Raw genomic sequence first — 23,235 nt, forward strand, 5'->3', positions numbered from 1 at the left:
ACGTGCAGTATTGCAGTGGTTAGGTTAGAAGGGGTGCATACAGCTATGCAAGTTCTGTCCCCAATAAAACATATGTTCAAATGCATGCAAAGGGCCTGATTTATTAAAGCTCTCCAAGACCGAAGAAGATATAGCATCAAGGGACAACCTGGGTGATTCATCAACCCTAGAATGGATTCCAATCCTGGACCAGATCTATTCCAGGTTTGCTGGATCACCCAAGTTTTCACATGGTAGTCTATCTTCTCCAATCTTGGAGAGCTTTAATAAATCAGGACCAATGTGTGGCTATCCAGAGTAAAATGAGCCTAAGCCCCATGTCTAGAAGAACATTTAATGGTGGAGTTCTTAGACCTGCAGATATGAATATATTCTGTACTTTACAGCAGGAAAACTGGGAACACCCAAGGCTGGTGGGAGCAAAGCCAGATATTTAACTATGTGAGTCTCCAACGCACATAAAAAGACAGGGGGTGACATGGCTGGGCAGACTCCACCAATAGATAAAATATTCCTATTTCTTTTCCACTTGTAGAGTCTGCTTTGCGATGGAACAAAATGTAATCTGCGATTTTAGGATCATTGTGCACAAAACATGGTTGGTCAGTACTAATTCACACATGTCCACTGAGCAGATGAGTTTTCCATCCCCAGGCTCAAGGTTGTGTAATACAATTTGTTATGAATCTCTGTGCCAGAAAAAAAAATAATTCCCATGACATCAACATCTTCCAATACAGCGTCCCTGACTCAGCACAGATTAATAAGGGGAAACAACCAATCCGAGTGCACATCAAAGGACATTTGCCAGGGGTTTGGGGGGGCATTTAGCGTAATAAATTGATGTTAATAATTAGGATGATGTGCGTAGTACACTAACTAATTCCAGCCAAACAGATCTCACCTGACATCAGTTTGGATACATGAAAATATTAAGGGCAGCATGGTGGCTCAGAGGTAAGTGCTCAGGGCTTTGCAGCGCTAGGTCCCAGGTCTGAATCTCGGCTGTGACACTATCTGCATGGAGTTTGCAGGTTCTCCCCATGTCTATGTAGGTTTCCTCTGGGTACCCCAGTTTCCTCCCACATCCCAAAAAACATGCAGCTAAGCTATTCCCCAAAAAATTGACCTTACACTGTATTAAAGACATTTGACTATGGTAGGGACATTAGCTTGTGAGCCCCTTTTGAGGGACAGCTAGTGACATGACTATGGACTTTGTCAAGTGCTGCGTAATATGATGGCGCAATATAAATAAATACCTTGTAATATTAATAATAATTAATAATAATAAAAGATTGGACTACTTGGATGCAATTGAATAGGGCTGCACAATGCCATATCACATAGATATGAATCTTAAAGGATAATTTAAGTTTTTTTTTAAAAACTTTATTATTAATAAAGTAATTAAATTAATTATTAATAAATTATTTAAATGCCACATTTTGCAAATTAATTCAAGATAACCAGTAACATTAATTCCTAATTGTACTGTAATTTATATCTCCTTAAGTCACATTTTCCTAATGGGTAAGTGAGTAGTTTTAGCACGTTTGTATAGTTTGAGGACAATATAGGAGAAATTCTTGTTCAAAGATTTGTGAAATTTTAGGCTCAACTCTAAACAAGCCCAAAAAGCAACAATTTAATCACTGAACATCAAGGACTTTCATTACTAAATGTGGCTCCTTTAAATAATCTGCCCTGTGATGGGTCTGGACTGCATTTCACTGGCTTTTAATGCTTAACTTCATGAAAAGCTGTGACGTTTGCAGTGCGGAGGGATAACTTTTCATTTTCATTTGTTTTGGATATTATTTTCCAATAGCTGTTTCTGTTGTTGATGGCCATATCCTGCTCATTAGTAAATAATACCATTAAAAATAGCCTCCTGGCCAGGAAATAAGCTTAAATGAATCACAATTAGATTTTGCTTTTCTGTGACATCAGCACTTCTTGGATGTCATTTTTATGGAAACATCTGCTTTGATATTTCTCAAGAACAATTAAAAGGTCAGTTTATTCTAAGAACACATAACATCAACTAACTTATTTATACAGAGAGGTATTGTGTGACTTTGTAATTCTGGCCAAATCATTAAAAAAACAAATTTTATTAAAGTACATTTCAAGCCAAAACTTTTTTTTTATTTTTAGCTTTGCATAGGGTAGGATTTGCTTAAAACGCTAGTCAATAGAACACATATATTGAATCTAAGAAGAAGTTCTTATTCTTCTATACACTATCAATAGCTAAAATCTACACATTTTGACATTAGCTGTAGGTTAAAGGCTACTACACACTGTCATGGTGTAGTTATCTGTTGGTCTGTATCTGATGACTGTTCTTTTCACTATGTGTTGCATGAATGCACCAGGGTAATGCAACACATTATCCAATCATTACGTTGCTATCTGTTGACAAGCAGAACTAAACCCTATTATATTTACCTGTCCCTGTTCCAGAACAAGATGCTAGCATCATCTTCACCTTTTTCACTTTATCATTATGATCTTTGTCCATCTTGGTTGGCCATACTGGGATGACATAACTCCTGAGCTGTGGGAATAACTACAGTACAGCTGAAGGGGAAGCTGGGATTTTTGGGAATCCCATCAACTAATGCAGAGCTGCACATTCATGGACTGTGTCGAGCTAAAGTACAAATTCATTACCCACAAAGGTTGGACCCTTTTGGTTTTGGGGCCCATTTGGTGGACCCTGGTCATATTTTTTGAGCCCTCTGGTGAGCCTCTGCTGCCCTATAAAAATATACTGATGTGTTCTGGTGGGCCCCCAGGTTGCAGGTTCGGTCCTGTTGCCCACTACTGTAGTGCCGCATTTGGGTTCTATTCAATATGTTGGTTCTGGTGGGCCCTCCTTCTCACTCCTTCTTGTGAGCTCCAGGTTCCAGGTCTGATCCTTTTGTTTGACTAATACTGAAACTCTTCATTAGTGTGCCATTCGGTGTATTGGCACTTGCTTAGATTTCCTTCACCACTGGGTTAATCATCAAGCACCCTCCATAACCCATCCTTATTGTATGACTTGAGTGACCCAGAACTTACACAGGAAGACTTCTCCTGTTCCTGCCAGCCAAGCAGGGAGTTAAGTGCTGCTGGCGAAAAAATATATTTTGGTTGGGGCTTCACTTTCAAGTAAACCTACATGTAGTTCTAATCAGTATTGTATAATAAAGACAACTGGAATCGTAGGCAAATCTGGACAATCCCTGTAAAAATGTTGCACTACTAGGTCCATAAAAGACACAATAATGCAACAATGTAATTATTAATGATAATTCATTTAACACCAAAAATGCATTTTAATGCAAGTGAAAGGTCTGTGTTATATTTGACCCAATATCAGCCTCTTGCAGTCTCAATATAGCAGGATGAGTGTGTTAGTTGGGGTAGCAGCACATGCCAATCAGTCTTTAAGAAAAAAGATCATCACTGCACTCATCGCTATGCTGTTTCTTTTATCACTGACCAATTATGGGGTGGAGCAGGTCCAGAATGACCTCAGCGCAGAGGAAGTGGGTTAAATAATACTGGTCATCGGACTGGGGAAATTTCTGGATTGAGGGTGAGTATTGCAAAAGCAGGTTTTGGTATTTATTTATTTTTATCCTTTTATATTTTTGGCTGTAGTCCTGTCATAAAATTTTGTTGGTTTCAGGAAACTGATTTTAGGTTTTATTAGGGTTGTCATTTATTATGTTTAAATGACAAAATGATGTGTGCATAGGATACATATATCAGATATTTAGCATTTTACTTGCATGTTTATGTAAAACCCTGAGACCTCTGGCATGTATGAAGCATTCAATTTTAATATTTAATTTTTATTGTCTCAAACTCTCTGCTCAGCACATATTTGTCAAGTTTGGAAAAAGTGCTCCTGGGAATAATATGAAGTAGTTGAAATTAAACTTGCAGCAAATATATAACAATTCCAAAAATGCCATGTTTTTGATATTAGACCATCTTGTCTAGATTAGTGATGATGAGTTCTCAACATGCATCCTCCTATCTCATTTTCTTCCAAAATTCTATTTTTATGAAAAGAATAAAACAAGAAACAATAATGGCCTTGGGGAATTGATATTCTGTATAGAAAGTTTTGCTCATCCAAAAATATTGACTAGTGCAAAGTTTATTCCATACACCTGCAGTCTATATAGGCCTGAGCATCTTCTATAGCACTGGTGGTCAATCATGGCACAAGAGCTGCAAGGAGCCCTATCAGGGGTGGACATGGTGGACAAGAAAGTGTGCCACTGCATGAGGGCTCTGGACCCTCCTCAGTCAACAGGGGCCCAAAGTCAGTTCAACCAGTTGGCCTGTTGAGCCCCATGGTAGTACTCTTTCTGCACATCTGGTGCCAGTACTGACAGCTATTCACATTATCAAGACTGTAATAAAAAAAGAGTACCAATCAGTGTGCATTTATCAAGGGTCCTATTTTGGACCTCTAGTGGATGTTCCCAAGGATAAGACAGTCATGATGTGTTCACATCAGTTGAACAGTGCTTGCAGTTTTTTGGCATGAATGTTCTGTAGGTTGAGGGCTGGCAGAATTTTATGGAAGTTCAGGCATAGGGCTCTATATACTTAATGAGAGAAATAGTAAAACAAATACTTTTGCAACATTAGAAGAGATGGTCAGAGACTGCGGGCACATTAGAAGAGATGGTCAGAGACTGCAGACGCATTAGAAGAGATGGTCAGAGACTGCAGACGCATTAGAAGAGATGGTCAGAGACTGCAGACGCATTAGAAGAGATGGTCAGAGACTGCGGGCACATTAGAAGAAATGGTCAGAGACTGCAGAAGCATTAGAAGAGATGGTCAGAGACTGTGAGCACATTAGAAGAGGCATTAGAAGAGATGGTCAGAGACTACAGACGCATTAGAAGAGATGGTCAGAGACTGCAGACGCATTGGAAGAGATGTTTATCACTCACTAAAGTTAGAGTCTGTATAAATGTGGATTTGTTTGCATCAGAACTGCTTAACTTTTTACACAAGTCCAAGGAGGTACAAAAATTGCTTGAAAGATCTTGAAAGCTTTATAGCTGTAAATCAGGTCGGAAACACTACTGAAAATCTCAGATCATCAGATCAATATGATGCACAAGCTGAACCAATCTAAACGTATGCTATGTTTTTCCAACTACATTGCCTCTTATTAGAATACAGATTTGTGAATGTTTTGTGAATGTCACATTTATTGCTTTGTAAATACAGACAAATCAGCAAACTCCGTGACAATCCATGGAAATCATCATCAATTCTGTTATCAGTTATTCTTTGCTTGTTAGCATGGTTAGCAATCCCAATCCCCGGTGTCATCATACTGCAAAGCATGGCTACATTCAGCAGCAGTTTAACTTGATTTTGTTTGTCTTTTCATCCTGTAGGGAATAACGCAGAGCGAGCTAGAATACAAAATCAGATCTGCGGCCAACCTGGAAGAGCTTCTTCGTATAACTCACCCCAGAGAGCTGAAGCTGTGGAGGTGTCGGTCAAAGCTTAAATCTTACATCAGCACTGACGCCAGATCTGGGCCTCATCGCTCCACACGATTTGCTGCAGCCTTCTATGACATTGAAATACTAAAAGGTAATAAGCAATCACATTACATATGCACTTAAAGAGGGCCTCCAGGCAAAACAGCTCTTTTGTTGCATAGAATGGGAAAAGTTATGATCCCTGTTGTTTACATTTTTCTTTCTGAATCCCCATTGTGGGGATGACCCCCTTCTTTGGTGTGTTTAACCAAACATAAAGTCAAATCCCCCAAACAGAGACAGACACCATATAAACCTTGCAGATGTAACCCAAACACCCCAAAAAATGTAATTTTCAAGACAAGCTCGCCTATTCATATGACCCATTCACACAATCGTAAATTTAGGGAAAGGTCACTTAGTTCACCACAGGTTCAGGCCTATGGTAACAAAGACTTAAGATGGAGCAAAAAACAATGGCCTCTCAGTCATAATATTTAAGCTTAAATGTACTCAATATGTTACATTTTAAAATGTATCCTAGCTGCCTGTTTATAGTGGAGTCTGGTACTGCTGTGTACAGAGAGCAAACTTCTACCTTCTTTTATATACTTTGGCACCTTTTGTGAGCTCTCTTGCTCTACTGACATTGTTGGGTCTGGTAATTCTTCTTCCTGTGATGGGTGGTTATGAATGATGCAGAGAACGGTGCCATGAAAGGCAATGGTTGATATTCTCTGCAACATTCTCCTGTAATCCCAGGGTCGCTTTATTCTACACCCCTATGGGAAATGCCCTTGACACACTGGGCTACTGAATGTGGCTGGGTGTCTTTGTACCTGGGGATGGAGCAGTGGTCAGGACTGCAGCAAGATTGTATCTATCGAGCATGTAGTAGTACTCTGGAACTTGGTGAGCCCAGGGGTGCCTGAGTATTAGTTCTCTCCCCAACTTTAGGAGTGAGACCAAAATATTTTTGTTACATTACACAAATTATTTAACCATTGGGAACTTCAGTGCTAAATTTTAGTTGAACCTTGTTGTATCGCTGCAATGTATGGTAATAATGATATTTGTGTTAATTTTTTTAATTAATAAAACTAAACATGATAAAAATACGTGAAATTATTTATTAAACATATATATATATATATATATATATATATATAAATGTATATTAGCACACTCTCAGTAGTATTGTAAATATTTTAAACTGAGATAAACGTAATGATAAGAGTAGTATCCGATAATCAGTGTGGTGTTGGTATCTGGAAAGAATGTACTTAGATGAAATAAGTGTGCACTGATGGTTCCTAAATAAACTGGCATTTCACAAAACACAAGAATCTAAATCATCCAAATTCTAGCATGAGAAGCAAAAAGTGTCTGATCCTTATAGTGTGAGAATGCTTTTGATCTGCATGGCCATGGGAATGACTGGGTCTTATAATAACGTGTATGGAAAAAGAACAAAAAAAAAACTATTTATAAAGCATGCCAAGGCCCAGGCTGTAAGGAAGTAAAATTCTAAACCAATAAATTGTGCACAATGACAGTTTTTACAAAATGAACATTGCAATGTGTTGCACAACAATGCAGACCCTAAACAAGAACAATCTGAAAACTAAATTTTATATTGTCACTAAAGCCCTGTATAGATGCTGGATCACTGTCCCTGGAATTGTTCACAAGTGACCAATTCAAGTCACAAGTGAAATAAACAAGTGCTGTAGAGATGGGGCTGTTCATTCCAAGAAGAGAATAGAAGGGAGGACTAGTGGGTTGTAAGCATTGGGAAAAGCTTGGGTGTTAGCTGCCTCCATAACGGCAGTCCTGAGACTTCAGGGTCGGCCTACCCTGTTCCCCCTGACTTCTTCTGCATAGCCATGGCAAAAATTCCCCCACAGTTTCAGTTCCACACACATTTATCCTGTTTTAGGTGCCTTTCCTAAAGAATTTTTAAATATCACTATAGGTCCAACAGGTAAATGCACCAGAATAGTGATTGGTTCCTACCATGCTAAAGCTGGGTCCCTCCTCAACAGAAGGTAGCCAACCATCACTTTCTAGGGAGCAAGTAATCTAGAAGAATAAAGCATATTCTAAAATGAACATCCTAAATAGACCTTTTTATACCAATGGGGAGCTACACGTTTTCTTACAAGTAAATACAAACATATATATTGTCATGGAATAAAGTGGATCCTGGGTAACCCACAGGGCGGTAGAAGGTTGTTGCCAAGGTGTAGGCTCTAGTAGCAGCTGGTGTTCTCTGTAGCCACTGATATTGCCTTATATACAGATGCCTGGATTGTGACAGTTGTTTTTATACTGAAACAAAATGTGAGAGTTAGTCAGGGCAAGCAGAAGGCCAGGGCTCGCAGAGAAGCCAAAGCCTGGTATGGTTATACCAGGTCGCTGGGGCTAGCAGTAGGCAAGATGTAACGAGAAGTAATAGATGAACAGGTCAAGGTACAAACATTTCACCTTAGCTGAGGCCACAGATGCCAGTTTTGACTCCACTGGGTGAGGCCAGGTATATAGTACCAGTATAACCATGCATCAGCAACAAACATTTTCTAGCAGATGACAAAGCAAGGATCTAGACACAATGGTCCTGATTTATTAAAGCTCTCCAAAGCTATAGATGATACACTTTCATTAGTGAGGCTGGGTGATTCAACAAACCTGAAATGGATTTCCTAAAAGTCATTTGCTATTTGTTAGCAAATCTTCTCAATCCTGGACCAGATCAATTCCAGATTCACTGATGAAAGTTTATCTTCTCCAGCCTTGGATAGCTTTATTAAATCAGGCAAAACAAGTGGAGAGATGAGGGAACAAATGACCAGTGATTTGGAAATATTGACACTCTCCACCAATAATTAATGTAGTAGGTAAAATTACTCTTACACTTTATTTATATTTAAATCAAAACTTTCAGTAAAAAAAAAAAAATGACACTTACCATTTTAGGTGGAAAACCGGCAATCCCTTCACGATCCCAGTCCAGTCGGTCTTGTGCCAGAAAGAAGAAGGAAGACATAATGGTGGGACTGACTAGGATCACAGAGGGATCAACTGCTTTCTGCCTATGTGTAAGTGTCACTTTGATCATGGCTGCTGACATCTTTTTTTTTCTTCTTCTTCGAGTTCTTCTTCTCTGTTTATTACATTTTTATTCAAATTTTCCAAAACAAACAAGAACAAATGATAGTAAAATAAAACTGACATTACCTTTGAGAAATTAAAAAAAAAAGGAAAGAAGAAGAAAAAAAAACAAAAAAAACAGGTATTTGTAAAAGCATAAATAACCATTGCAGCAAAAACAGAAACAAAAAATGAAAAACAAAAATAAAAAATAAAGACAAATAAAATAAGTGTACTCAAAACCTGAAGTGTAGTTGAGAGGGGATAACCAGTTGGCTAAGGGAGTATGTTCGGACATCAAACCTGCTGAGCTCTTAACCCTATCCCAGATTCCCAAGGCATAAGATAATGTAGGATCAGCCACAAGGGGACGTTTTGAGGAGGGCAGCCAGAGAAGATTATATAACGGTACCGAGGGTAGTTCTTCTGCGTATATATGAGCCCAGATCGGGAGGTCCTAAAGGCGATGTAGAGCCACTAAAGGAGCTAATTGGGCCGCCTGCATATATTTGTAGAAATTGGGAACTGAAAGTCCCCCGTTCATTTTAGGTCGATACAACACCTTGTCCGGCACCCGTAGTCTCCCAGGGTGCCAGACAAACCGCAGCACGTTTCTCTGCTCAGCCTTAAGTACCTGCAGGGGAACCGGTATAGGGAGCATGGGAAACAGATAGAGTAATTTCGGGAGATAGGTCATTTTGATGGCATGTATCCTGCCTAGCCATGTCAGCGGAAGACATTGCCATCTGGAACGTAAAATAGAAAGATCCCGAAACAATGGTGGGTAGTTAGCTTAATAAAGAGATGACAATCAAGGAGTAATCTTAATACCCAAATAAGAGATGACTCCCAACCATTTGTAGGCAAAATGAAGTTGCAAAGCTTCGACTACTGAAGTTGGCAGAGACGTTTAACGCTTTAGATTTGTCACTATTCACCACTAATCCTGAGATCTCTGAAAATTGAGTAAGTAGATTGTGCAAATTAGGCAGAGTCTTGGTTGGGGCTGTTAATGTCAGCAAATTTTCATCTGCAAAGAGCATAATTTTATGTACCCTGTTGAATACTTCGATACCAGCTATGTGTTGGTTCGCGCGGACGACTGCTGCTAGTGGTTCTAGGGCTAATATAAATATTATAGGTGAAAGAGGGCAGCCCTGCCTGGTGCCCCGCAATATCGGGAACGGGGTCGAAACATGGCCCATGTATTTTACAGTGGCGGAGGGAAAAGCGTACAATGCCGCTACCCAGTGCAAGAAATGGGTGCCAAAGCCCCATCTCTTTAGGGCATAAAACAAATATTGCCATGATATAGAGTCAAAGGCCTTCAACACATCTAACGAGAGCATCATACATTCTTTTGATTTGGACTGTGCCAAATACAAGAGCTGTAGGGCTCTACGGACATTGTCCCCGGCTTGATGCCGAGGGACCGAGTTCTTCTTCTTACGTCACCTGATCTTGCACTGCGCAGGCACGAGATCAGGTGATGCCCCTTTCTGAAAATTTTTTAAAAATGTGCCGATCTCACTTCACATGCACATTTACCTTTGTGGCAGTAGAGATTGAAGGGCAAACGAACAAACAAACTTTTTTTTTATAACCACTCTATATAAAAGGGTTAGTCACTATTTTTTATAATGTAACAAAAATGCTATGGGTCTGCTTGCACAGACATGAACAGTACAAGTTAGTGGACAAAACAGAAAACATATTGTGTTGGGTTCTGGTTCTGATCAAGATTGTCAAAACACACTTAATAAAACTGCATCATCTATCACTGGCTGCACTCGTTAAGCATCTTCTTGTCAGCATGTTGATGTTGGCTGCCTCAGATTATTTTCCAATGTTTTATTTCACTATCTATTTGTTTTAGTTGCTTTAACATTAAATGGCCTTTCTGTCTTGGATAAATTCCACATTGAACAAATAACACTAGAGAAAAATAAAGAGACACTTCAATTTGTCCAAGTAATCCAACTTTTGCAACTTCTTCATATTTCTGGATAGTAGTTGGCTGGATCAACAATCTATTACTGAAGATAACACTTATCGCGTATGTCAAGGCAAGAAAAAAAATCATAATTCTCCATTGATGCACATTTCCTGTGTTTTATTCCTTTCAACTTGCTTCAAATACAGAAAAATAACTGTTGATGTGCCAGAAATATAGTACGTTTCTAACTTTCTTCTAACTTGTTGTCTGCCCTGCCTATTTCATTTCTAATGGATTACAAACAACATATACCTCTATTCACCTTCTCTCTATCCTCTTCCCCAAACTCCTCCTTGCGCACAGGCAAAGAGCAAGGAAAATATCAGATCACAAGATTGCTAGGAACATGTATTCTTTGCTCATGTTGAAGATATATAACTAAACAAGAAAAATGTAATAGACAAAAAGCAAGCAATGGCATTCATTGTCAGGGTTTACATACACTTTAACAGTTTTCATTGTCCGATCCAGTATCATTGGTTCTGCTGATGATTTCCAAATTTATTGGCATACATATATACAGATATTATCTTTTATTGTAACTACTATTTAGGTGAAAGAATCATATTTTTCAGGAACTGTTTTGTCTTTGTTTTTCTCTTAGGAAAACATCATTTTAAAACTATTGACTATGGCTAATCAGATAATTAATGTTACATTTATTGCCCGAATAAATGGTGCAAGCGATGCTTCATTGAAATACAAGAGGTTGACACAACAAGGAAATAATTGGGTTGACTTTCTAATGGAAGTGATCTTCCTTTTCGATGAAAAAGCTTGTTTCTTGATGGAGCCACCTATTTACTAGATTTGATCGCTAGAGAATCAGTTTATTAAACTCATATTACAGTGAAAGATTATATCTTTTAGATTGTAAGCTCCTCTGGGCAGGGTCCTCTCCTCCTCCTGTGTCACTGTCTTTATCTGTTTGTCATTTGCAACCCCTATTTATTGTACAGCGCTGCGTAATATGTTGGTGCCATATAAATACTGTTTATTATTTTTATTAATAATTTCAAGAAGCTGCATTTGCAAAATAGTTTAAGTTCACAAATACTTTATTAATAATTACTGGTTATACACAAGCATACAATTGGGATGAACAAATCATTGCAACAGACAACATCTCTAAAAATGGTACAAATGCCTTGGAGGAGAAAATTTTATTTAATGGTCATGTGCTTAATTCTTTTTTTTTTTTGCCATCTGGTTTATGTTTTCTTGGCAATGTTTTTCTGCAATGTTCATCTGTTATATAAAATTATCTGAAATGTTTGTTTTGCTGCCATTACTTTCTGGGCATACAAGATTATATGGTTGTCAGCCAAGAATGTATACTTGATATGTAAGCTTTGATCATTATTCTGGGCTTTTTTTGTGGATCTATATGTATTTGCCTTGGCTTTTCTGGGTATCTATATCTATTTAGGGAGTTACATGACATCACCTCTCTGTGTAGCATTTCCAGATATCTATAAAAAATAATTACAAGAGATAATACTGCCAGATCTCTGCATTATGAATGGCCCATGCTTCATATCAAATACATTTTATCTGGGCTTAATATAGTCCTACAGTATGAATAATAAACAAATATGATTAACTTACGTCCCTGTCTCCTCCCAAAGTAGAACTATCTTGCCTCTTTAAATGCTACAATTAGCAGAACAAAGAATTGTCTCATTAATATTTTGGCTTACCATAAATGCAAAACCTGCTAGCAATATAAAGGTTTCTGTGTATTTTGATGGTTATCAAACACAAAATGAGTGATCTAAATAAAATGTAAAAGGCTCATCCAAATGTCAAAGTAACAATGGGTATGGCACATAGGATACAAGGGCAGTATAATATGTTTTGGGGGTGGCAACCTAATACAGGACAGTTAGGCTATGTATTTATGTTGGAGTTTTGTATGTAGAAACCATCTTTCGGGATCCTTTTCAGCGACAGGAGAATGCTTGAGCTCTGTACACACAACGATGTTCTGTTCTATGAAGAGGGGAGGGGAAAGAAAGAGTGAATGGTAACCTGCTGTGCTCTTCTCCATAGGAAAGTACATAGGTCATCCCCAATCATTCATTGATCCATCAAGAAAGATTAACAATGTTGGGAACCACTGTACATATGCTATATTTTCACCAAAGATGAACAATTGATTGACCATCTATTGTGTGTACACAGCCTTAAGTGTGGAGGTTTTGGCAATAGAGTAGACTACAGAGGAGGACTTACTGTGCTCCCTGTGGAACTACTAGTCCAAATGGACAAGAGGTAGCAATGCTTGAAAGACCAGATGGGAACAGTTGGGGTGAAAATGTTTTTATTTTCACTGTTGGTTATTCATTTCCTAATAATGAGGCTTCACTCCTAATGGGTATCCATGATAGTGGGTTCAGAAGTGTTGGTAATTGCAAATCAAGCAATGCCAAAAATCGAAAGCTAGCCTGAAAAATGTAAAAGATAAAGCATTTGCATGCACCTATGGAAAGCAATCAGGCAGGAACTGCTGTTGGGAGAAAACGAGTTCTGGCCTTCTTTCTCTTGGGTAAGAGTATGCACACAGTAACAAATAGTTCTTGTAAGTTAGCTCTTTGCTGTAAGTAATAAAAAGGTCATCACTGTTAAAATCTAGAATATGTGATAAAACTAGAATTTATTCTCTGTGCAGTTATTGATGAAGAGTGGCAGAAGACACAGTGCGTGCCCAGAGAAACCTGTGTTGATGTTGCAAAGGACCTTGGCAGTGCCACCAATATATTCTTCAAACCACCTTGTGTCTCCGTGTACAGATGTGGAGGCTGCTGTAATGAAGAGGGAGTTTCTTGCCTAAATACCAGCACATCCTACGTGCTGAAATCGGTAATTGTATTTCGCTTTGACTAATTATTATTTATTTTTAATGGCAATATTTATAATTTTAATAGTTTTTCTCTTTCATCAAATTTACATAGGAGTGCAAATAGTTTTTAAAACTATAAGTTCTAGAACTTAAAAAAAAGTAATGAATGGCCCTTTGTACCTCTTAGCTTTATCCTCGATTTTTCTTAAGTAAAATTAAATGCTATAGTCCTCTTTTGGTTTGCAATAGTGCAAACTAGCATATTCTCCCATGATATTAATAAAAACTCTTTACCATCCTATTAAAATGATGTAATGTATGTAATATGGCTCATATTTCTGATAATACACATTAGGTAATGACTGTTAAATACTAGGTACTAACTCAAGGGTATTATATTCCATTAGAGGAAAGAATTAAAAGATTTTTTGAGGGTGAAAGAAACCATAGATCCTATAATATTATAAGCATCTGATTCTGTCATGATCACCTATATGAAAAGACAAATTTCTAAATGTCTGACATTAAAGTATATTCAGATTATACTAAATATTCTTGGTAATCTGTATCCTTGTTCTCTATGTCTCTGTTGCGAAAAACACCTCTCACCATTTCCACTTAAATCAAAATATTGGGAAGAAAAAAATAAAATTCTGAAAGGGTTTTATATTTTCAAAAGCATTTTGGGGTTAACTTAATAATGTAGTAGAGACTCATCATCTGGCAAGGTTAGGCAGTTTAAGTATGGATTAACTAAGGGAATTTAGCTGCGAAATTATCCACAGAAGTTTAAGGATTGTTCTTATACATATGCTGGTGCTTGGAACAGCCCTAGTTTGGTTACAAGGTTAAAGTAAGGGGATTTGGTGAACTTGGTGTTGTCAGAAACATTCAGAGCAGCCAGAATACCTGCTTACCTGGTAGTTTATGTATTTGGCATGTGCTGTATATTACATATTTACGCATAGTGTGTTTGTATATGAATTTCCTCCCTATTAAGAATCTTTCCCTTTAAATATACAAAAAGTACTGATATGTAAAATAATAACACCAGTTACTAATTATTATTAATATATTTACTCTTATAGCTTTTCCAAATTTCGGTTCCATTGACTCAAGCACCAGAACCTGTAACTATCAAAGTCGCCAATCACACAAGCTGCAAATGCTCGCCGGTTGGCCCTCGTCATCCACCCACCATTATACGTAGATCCATTCTATATCCAGAGTATGGGTAACTATTCTCACAAGTTTTATTGTAACAATTTGCAAGTCTGGTATTCATTATCTGCATTATGCAAACATTTATTTTTGAAAGCTGATAAAACACTACCATTATTATGTTGCATATAAATAGTATCTTTCTTGTAGATTAGGCAAACTGTCCAGTTTACCAGAAGACACATGTGGCTCTCCTTATGACTCTGTGCTCTTGTTAGTGCAGTTGGACTATAAAATGGAATTAAAGCACGAGCACACCTAGAAAGTAGAGTTGAAGTTGTGATTTTGTCCTCCTTGTTTCTTACTTCAGACATTTCTGTCAAACATCACTGCCATAATCTAACCTCACTTTTCTCTACTGCAGTTAGATCAGTTCAGCTTGGTCAAGCATTGCCTAAGTCTGTCAATGGACAGTGAAGAAGCAGCAACACAATGATGAGACCTACCCTGTGCTTTTACCTTCTTTCAGTATTTTGCATACTCTAATAAAGCCTGATTGACCTGCAGTGCTTCTACTGCCTGGTGCATGTCCTGGGAACCATGTTGGTTAATCAGCATAGGCAACTAAAGACACTACAATAGAATGCCTTAATGTACATAGACCTTGTAAAGTTTTCAAAGGTCTGGATAACATATTTTTTAAATGAAATTTTGTTGTAAAAAAATAAAGGCTAAATGTGTTATTTATAATAACCAAAAGGCATCTTGTAATCACTTAACTCAAATATTTGCTCATCTCCAGCCACATGGAGCCCAGCTCACAGCTGTAAAGACTGGTATGTGATATTGTGACTATCATTTTCAGCAATGGGTACTGTAACAACAACAGTTAATGAGTCCCCCTGGTTAGCAGTTGTTGGATGAATTGGGAGACAATCTCATGTTTTTATCAGCAAAAATTCCCAAAGTGAGCTGAGAATGGACAGGTTGGAAAATTTCGCTTTTTGCGGATCCCTTCTGGTATTCCATAATTTAAAACAGAACAAAAGTTCAATTTTGAAAATTTGTGACCAGGCAGGCCTTTATTTCAGAAAGGGCAGTGTGATATCCATTCTGTAATAAAACATACTTACCTGCCTGATCGCAGTCTTCTTGTGTTAATAATGCAGAGCTGTGCTCATGCCGTAGGACGCCGGGGTAGCCAAAACATCCTGGCATTTCCTGTGGCTGCTGGGACTGCACCTGCACAAGTGTTATGTCATCCCAACTAATCAAAATGGCCAAAGATCAAAACCAGGAAGAGGAGACGAAAGAAGATGGCAGTGCCCATGAAGGAGACAGATAAGTGTATTTAAAAATTGCAAATCAGCCAGGTGAGGTTATTTTATTGTTCAAGGGACATCATCTGTCTCTTCTGCAACAAAGGAGTTGCCTGATTGCAACTTTTTTGAAAAAGGGTTTAGTTTCACTCTCTGAGGGACAGCACCCAATATTGACCAATATTAATATTAATATTACACTTTCTGATTTCTGCTAGTGTGCCCCAGGATTTAAAACAAATCACAGGGTCTAATGGACCCACCCCATGTACCATAGCTGTGTGCTGGAATGGCTGCTCAAGTACCCGTTGCTGGTATAGAACTGGCACAAGTACAAGAAAATAGGGAAAGCCTAACCCCCCCCCATTTGCTTCTGGTCTGGTTTGTGAGCCACAAACTAGCCAGTCACTGAGGATTTGAAAGTGTGTTCACACCGATTTAATTTAGGTTTTGGGAGGAGAGACACAGAAAGCAGCAACAACTGGAAGAAAAAATCCAGGAGTTCAGGAACAAGTAAGTAATGGGCTGCCTGTAGGTTCGTCACTCAGATCTGCACGGGGTCTGTCACTATGGTCTGCACAAGGGATCAAGGGTCTGTCACTGAAGTCTGCACTAAGGGTTGGGGTTTGTCACTGGGGTTTGCACCTGGGGTCTGTCATTAAGGGGTCTGGTATTGAGCTCTGCACTTGGGGGAAGAGGGTGAAGTCTGTCACTAAAATCTACACTTGGGGGTCTGTCACTGAGGGTCTGTCACCGAGTTTGCCCTTGAGGCTTCTGTCACTGAGATCTCAACTCGGGATCTGTTTTAGACTAAAGGAGTCAAAACTAAGGTCTGCACTGTTTTTTTTTTTTGATTGGGGGGTCTATAAGGGTTAGTCACTAAAAGGTCTGCCGCTGACTTTATCTCTTAAAGACAGTGGCAAACATGGTGAGTAGATACTGGACATGCTTAAACCCACACTCCACACCAAATACTTACCACAGCATGTTTTGCAATGATGTTTACACAATGTATTTTCCCTTCTTATAGCTGTCCCTTTTTACAAATGTGTCAAGGTGAAAAGTATGCTTAATTAGTTCCTATAAAAAAAGAGCTTCCACTAACTTTCACGCATTCACTCCCTAGTTGCACCCAATAGCCAGCTCCTCTAATTAGACAAACCTTTGTCACTTTCTGGTAGTATGGAAGCTTCCTACCACCTCTCACCCATTTAGAAAAGCTGCCCAGTATAGTGTTAGGCCTTTGGGACTATATGGGTGGGGGGAGGTGTAATTGTTTCAAATTTTCGAGATTAGAATGCCCCATAATTTGGGGACAGCAGAGGGACTAAATTCTGCAGGTAGGCACTTTATACGAGTCCATTGTTTTTTCCTTTTTATTTGATATGCATACAGCATTCTTGTCAATTATATATACTTGGAAAATGTACACAGAATACAAAAAAGCATACTATTAGGTGTAACTAGGTTTAAAAATACTCTGTCCTGGAAACTTATTCAAATATGTTTAAAATTGGGTTTTTTAATGCTATAAGTTCAATGAATGCTTTATTATGCTCATAAAACTCAACAAAATGTGAAAGAGCCATACGAGTCCAATAAGCATTCTTACACAATAAGAAGGAATGTCTCACAAAAAAAGCAGGAATATTATTGTCTGCATTCCTAAAAACATGTGTTTTGTCCTGTGTTCACCAAGGGGGTTGTTTTCCTCCGTATGAACGGCAGAGTTTTATGCGATAAATATTGATGATTCACTGTTAAGGATAGGTAAAACAATTGTGTATAAAGTCCCTGTGTGGTGCAATTCTCTCAGGTATGGGCTTACATTGAGAACATTAAGTTTTCAGGTATTCAAATATATAAACTGTGGAAGACTTATAGTTATGTGCATGCTCGTATAGTAAGGACAATGGAATGATAAACATGACTATTCCAGTGTGATCTGTTTCCTATTAAGTTATTCTGCTGTACTCAGATCCCCTGCAATGTAAAATTATACATGTCTGGCCCTAAAAATGCCTTAGAGGTAAATAAATTGGACTTTTAAGGTATGCAAACTAAAAGTAGAATAAAATATTGTTTATTATGCTATACACAAAAATGTAATAATAAAGCCTGCAGTTAAAAAAAAGGTTAATTTTATAAAGGAAAAATTTTGTTGTAGATCCAACTTTGTGCTATTTTTGTGCTTATCTGTCAATCACCACTTCTGGATTTATAAGAAAGCCACATATGTCATGGCCAAGTAAGGAAAATTGCAGCAATTGCCACATCACTTTTTGTTTTATTAATATTTTTCCCGTTTTAAGGTTGAAGCAGCCTGTATTAAAAAAATACACAATAAACCTTTTTCTTCGATTTTTCCTATTGATATCCATGCACCGATGTGCACATAAATCTATTTTCTCCAGTACTTCCATCAACAGTCACATTTTGTTGTTAAAATAGATATTCACTCCACTTCAGTAAACGTCATGTCCTCAAACTGCCAATCAAGATGTTTGCACAGCTAATAACATTGGCACTAGAATAGTACACAAAATTAAGCAAGACCAGGATGTAGTCTGGCGGGAGTTCACATGTAAGGGTGGCTACCACATGGTTCCATGGGAGAAGCAGCGTAGCCACCCTAAAAACAGTCATCATACGGACTGAAGTTTTTTTTGGTTTATTAAAAAGAAGGCAGATCCTTCAAGCACCCCTTTTAAAGAAGTGTTAAAAAGACCATACAAGCTAAACTCTTACTGTTTTTTTGCAGGTGTCCTCAAGATAACAGACATTGTCCTCGGGGTTGGCAGTGGGACAGCAGCCAGTGTGAGTGCGTGCTGGAAAAGGAATCGCCACTCAGTAAAAGAAGGGGAGGTATACAATTCTGCATATGTATGTACACATAGATTTAATGTATTTTTAGCTGGTCTGTTAGCAAACTTATGGACAACTTATTTCTCATCTTTGAAATGTTACCACATGCCACATTCCTTAAATTATTTGAACAAATATAAATAGATGATTTTGGAGACTTTAAAGGCATTCAATCAGACAAAAAATACATTTTGCAAAAATTATAAAAAAACATTGCTTTTTGTAAAGCTTCATTAAAATGGATTTTTTGCATAACCACCAAAAAGATGATTGACCATGATAAATTTATTTCTCTTACTTATAAACTTCCCAAAGAGCTTCCAAATCACTGAGTCAGTGATTTCCATGCAAGTTGACGGGGACGCAGGAGACACTGAACTCGCTTAACTCAAAGGTAAGATATTTAATCTTCTTATGATTTGGAAGCTTTTTGGGGAGTTTATAAGTAAGAGAATTAAATTTATCATGGTCAAAGATCTTTTTGATGGTTATGCAAATGTGGGACTGTATAAGTAGTGGAAGCTTTTGGGGGACTGTTCAATCAGTGGATAACCCTTGTAATGGTGTGGGACATGCCTTTAGTATGCCCATACAACAATGTATTATTTGCAAAGATATAGGTATGAGTTGAATTGATTGGTACATAACCAGATATATTCATTAGAAGTAATTAAGTTTTTTTATGCAGTCTGAAAGGTTAGCCAGTGTTTGGTGGATATATGTGAGTATAAGATAGTGGTTTGATGTTTAGTGTGAATTTGCACCATGATGGGCATTGAGAGTATTATATTAATTTAATATTAGTAATAATTTATTGATAATAATAATAATAATTATAATTTAATTAAGTCAACCGACAACACAAAGGGGGTTAAAATATTTAGATGAAAATATAAATTGTATTTATAATAAAAATAACAAAATATAACCTTTTACTTGTGGTTTAAATTTTCTAAAATAAAAGTTATATTTTCATCTATTTTAAACTCTGTGCCCAAAAAGTCCCGTGTTTTGTTTGTGATATATGTAAATCTAAGATAATCTGTTGGGATGTGGCACATATTTGAAAAATCTTTACAACCTGACTTCTACTCCAAAATATTTATTGGTTAAAATATTTAATAAGGATAGAGTAAAAGGATAATGGGATCTCTCTATGTAAGGACTGAACACTACATACAGTAAACATTATTTAGTTAACTAGGCATAGTTATCTCATAATTATGGTGGTGGTGATTCAATGATCTAAAGATTAATAAATAACAAAGGTAATAATTAGAGTACTAATCTGAGGAATATGGTGATGGTGATAGAGACAATGATTTTAACACTGAAAAATAAAACTCCTAATTTTCAAGCCCTTTTGTATCTCTTTAATATTTGTCAGTTGTCTCAATAGATTCCTTACTTTAGAAAGTAAAGAGAAGACTACCATTTATTGTTTTTATTAAAAAACAAGATTTATATAGCACCAACATTTTACGCAGACCTATCCTTGTTTCAACCGAGCCAACAGATAACCCTCAAATCACGGGTGTTGTTGGATGATTGATCTAATAAAATCTCCACCATTTTGGCATAATAGCAGAAGGAGTAAAATGGAGTGAGGATAACCAACAAATCCACAAGCTGCAGTTTAGTTATGTCTCTGAGACCACTGCAGCTCAGTCCCCTGTGTTGTAGATGGCAGACATTTACTGTTTCTTGCTATATCCCAGCAACATTGTAATGTTGTCCCTAACTGTTTCATTGAAGAACTCTGTTAATACCATTTCTGATTCTTTGAGATGTCCACACTTACACCAGGGTATATTTTTTGGCACAGAGCTCGCTTTATGTGGTGCACACATGGAGTTTGAAGACAGTTGTGAATGTGTCTGCAAACGGAAATGACCCAGGAACCATGTCCTCAACAAAGAGAACTGCACCTGTATTGAATGTAGTGAGAACCTGGACTCCTGCTGTGCAAAGAATAAGATATTTCACCCAGACACCTGCAGGTGAGGACAACCTATTCAGTCTTTAAAAGTATGGACAAATCTTTTTTTTTCAGCTGTGGAGAAAATGATGAAGAACAGAATCTGTAGGTGTTTACTGTGGTCTGTGACACCTGTCAGAATAGGAAATGATAAGAAATCTCTCAAGCCTGCAACAAAGCAAAGAACTATTTAAGTAAAATGGTAATGTGTTAGAGACTGTAAGGTTTACCTGTCCATGTGTCCCTAACAATTGGCTCCCTCTTTCTTTTTTTCCCTGGTTTTCCCTGCTTATCAGAGGGATAGGAATTGAAGGGAAATTTCAGTAATAGGGTTTCAGACAGCAATATAACCTGACATAACAATTTATTCTTGCTAAATCTAATAACATCTTTAAAATGTTTTGACTAAAATAAAGCAATATATTGACTACCTGTGGACCTTGTTTATTAAGGTGTTTAATGGGAGAATTGTTGCAAACTGTATTGTTACACAGTAAACAATCACAATTGTCCAATTATTTGTTTTGTACTGCAAGGAGATCTGATGGGCTCCTGTAAGGCAGGGACACATTGATTGTCATCCTACCCCATGTGTCTCCTGTTGAGGCAAGGTCCACCAGTAAGGATTCCCATCTAGTCCATTAATGTTCAGCCCATGCCATGCCGGAGTAAGTACATGTAGACAAGAAGTGATTGAAACAGGCCAGTGAAGATGAAGAGAAGTGAAGAAGCACCTAGATTTAAAAATTAATATGAAAATAAAAATTAAATCTCATCATGTTATATATATATAAATAAAGAGGGTAAAAGTAAATTTCTCTCTGTGTCTCCCTGTTTTGTAATATATAGATGTATGGGGTGGCCTCCCCTATTGGTTCAAACAGAGGCAGGAATTGAAGGAAAGAAAAAAGACGGGGTTTATAGCTTGCCATAGTTTGGCAAACTGCACCCCATGATGGCACAATGGGCTGGAAGCCATACATGTTTAGTGTTGTTTTTTATGATTACTGACAAAAAAATATAAATATCACGGTTGAAAACACAGGCCTATAAACCCCGTCTTTTTTCTTTCCCTCAATTTCTACCTCTATATATATAACTATATATGAAAAATGTAGTTTTTTTAAAACTTTTTACTTTATAAGTAAGTAATAAACTTTTATTACTTTATCTTGTTATTGTGACTGTTGGAAATACTAACCAATTATTTTCTATGTCCCAGCTGTAAAGACGACTGTCCATTCCAACCCCAGGTGTGCCATGACGGCAGGAGAGTGTGCTCCAAGCAATTTATCTGCAGAGGACTTTCATCACATCATAAGATAGAAAACCCATAAGCAGGCTTTTTATTAATGTTAAAAAACATTTTTATATTTTACAATTAAAGAGCACATTTATGAAAACAGTTGTCATTCTTTGTTGTTTGGTAACGTACTGTACATTTGGTTACTATATCTATTCTTGCATGTATGGATATAATATTACAGGAAGAAATTTCATGTGTTAAAAAAAAAAAAGAATGTGCCTATGTTACTCTTAAAAGGAATGTTTGGTATACCCAATTTATTGACCCTCTGGTTGTCAGTGTATTTGTTTATACCAGCTTTTCCCAGCCTTTTCAGCCCTTAGGAAGTTTTGAAAAAATATTGGGGGACCCTTACTGAAACCAATTTTTTGGGTTCAGTGAGAAAAGGCTTCTTAAAAGTGGTGGCCAGTGGAAAGAATATCTCTATTACAGTGGTGGCTAAAATACCACCATCATAGACAACTATAAACATCATTAGAATCATGCAGCTGGCTCAAGTTTGCAGACATCATGAAATTGAGGGTCAATCAGCCACAGTCTGAAGAGGCCCTGGCAACTTCTGAAGGAACTCAACTGGGCCAATGGTTGACAATGGTTAGTTTTACAATACTGGACCTTTAAGTTTCTTCTTGTAACAGCTGTTAAAACTGGACTCCAGGTAAACATGAATATGGGAGCATGTTTTGGTAAGAGCAGTGAATCTAGAGTTCTGCTTTAAAGGGCCATTGCACTGATAGGGTACTTTGTAGGCCCCCTCTCCAGCTCCTGTTACCCATCTGCCCTGCTTGGCACTGCACAGCCTGCACATTTGATGGCTCCTATACATTTACAGACCAAACTCTTTACCAGTAGAACGTCGGTAGATTTCTGTTCTAAATAGTATAAAGTAGCTTCTTGGAGGATTCTGCTCCTTTAGTAGATATTTTTTTCACAAATTATCCTCTTCCTTGCTGCAAAGAATTTTCTTTGGAGGCAATCACTGTGCAGTGCAGTATTCCTACCACACATGTTATTTATTCCCTCCCTGCCCAATCATAGTTGGTCACCATCTAAAATTACAGTTGTCTCCAAATTTTTAGGTCACAGACTGTCAGGATCT

General features: G+C 37.6%; 1 protein-coding gene and 1 long non-coding RNA gene across 2 annotated transcripts in view; one reads left to right on the forward strand and one right to left on the reverse strand.

Moving 5' to 3' along the window:
* VEGFD (vascular endothelial growth factor D) overlaps nucleotides 1-22,233 on the forward strand; it is a 26,823-nt gene extending 4,590 nt beyond the window's left edge. The window contains 6 exon segments of the mRNA XM_072431347.1: nucleotides 5,430-5,631; nucleotides 13,337-13,527; nucleotides 14,596-14,741; nucleotides 18,749-18,852; nucleotides 20,678-20,852; nucleotides 22,053-22,233. Coding sequence (XP_072287448.1) covers nucleotides 5,430-5,631; nucleotides 13,337-13,527; nucleotides 14,596-14,741; nucleotides 18,749-18,852; nucleotides 20,678-20,852; nucleotides 22,053-22,167 — 933 coding nt within the window. The 3' untranslated portion in view covers nucleotides 22,168-22,233.
* On the reverse strand, nucleotides 21,272-22,160 carry LOC140344336 (uncharacterized). The gene is made up of 2 exons (XR_011923555.1): nucleotides 22,032-22,160; nucleotides 21,272-21,564 (listed from the first exon to the last, which is right to left on the reverse strand). It is a non-coding gene; the product is annotated as an uncharacterized lncRNA (long non-coding RNA).
* Nucleotides 22,234-23,235: the final 1,002 nt, after the last annotated feature.

This window comes from Pyxicephalus adspersus, chromosome 1 (assembly GCF_032062135.1).
Source record: "Pyxicephalus adspersus chromosome 1, UCB_Pads_2.0, whole genome shotgun sequence".
NCBI lineage: Eukaryota > Metazoa > Chordata > Amphibia > Anura > Pyxicephalidae > Pyxicephalus > Pyxicephalus adspersus.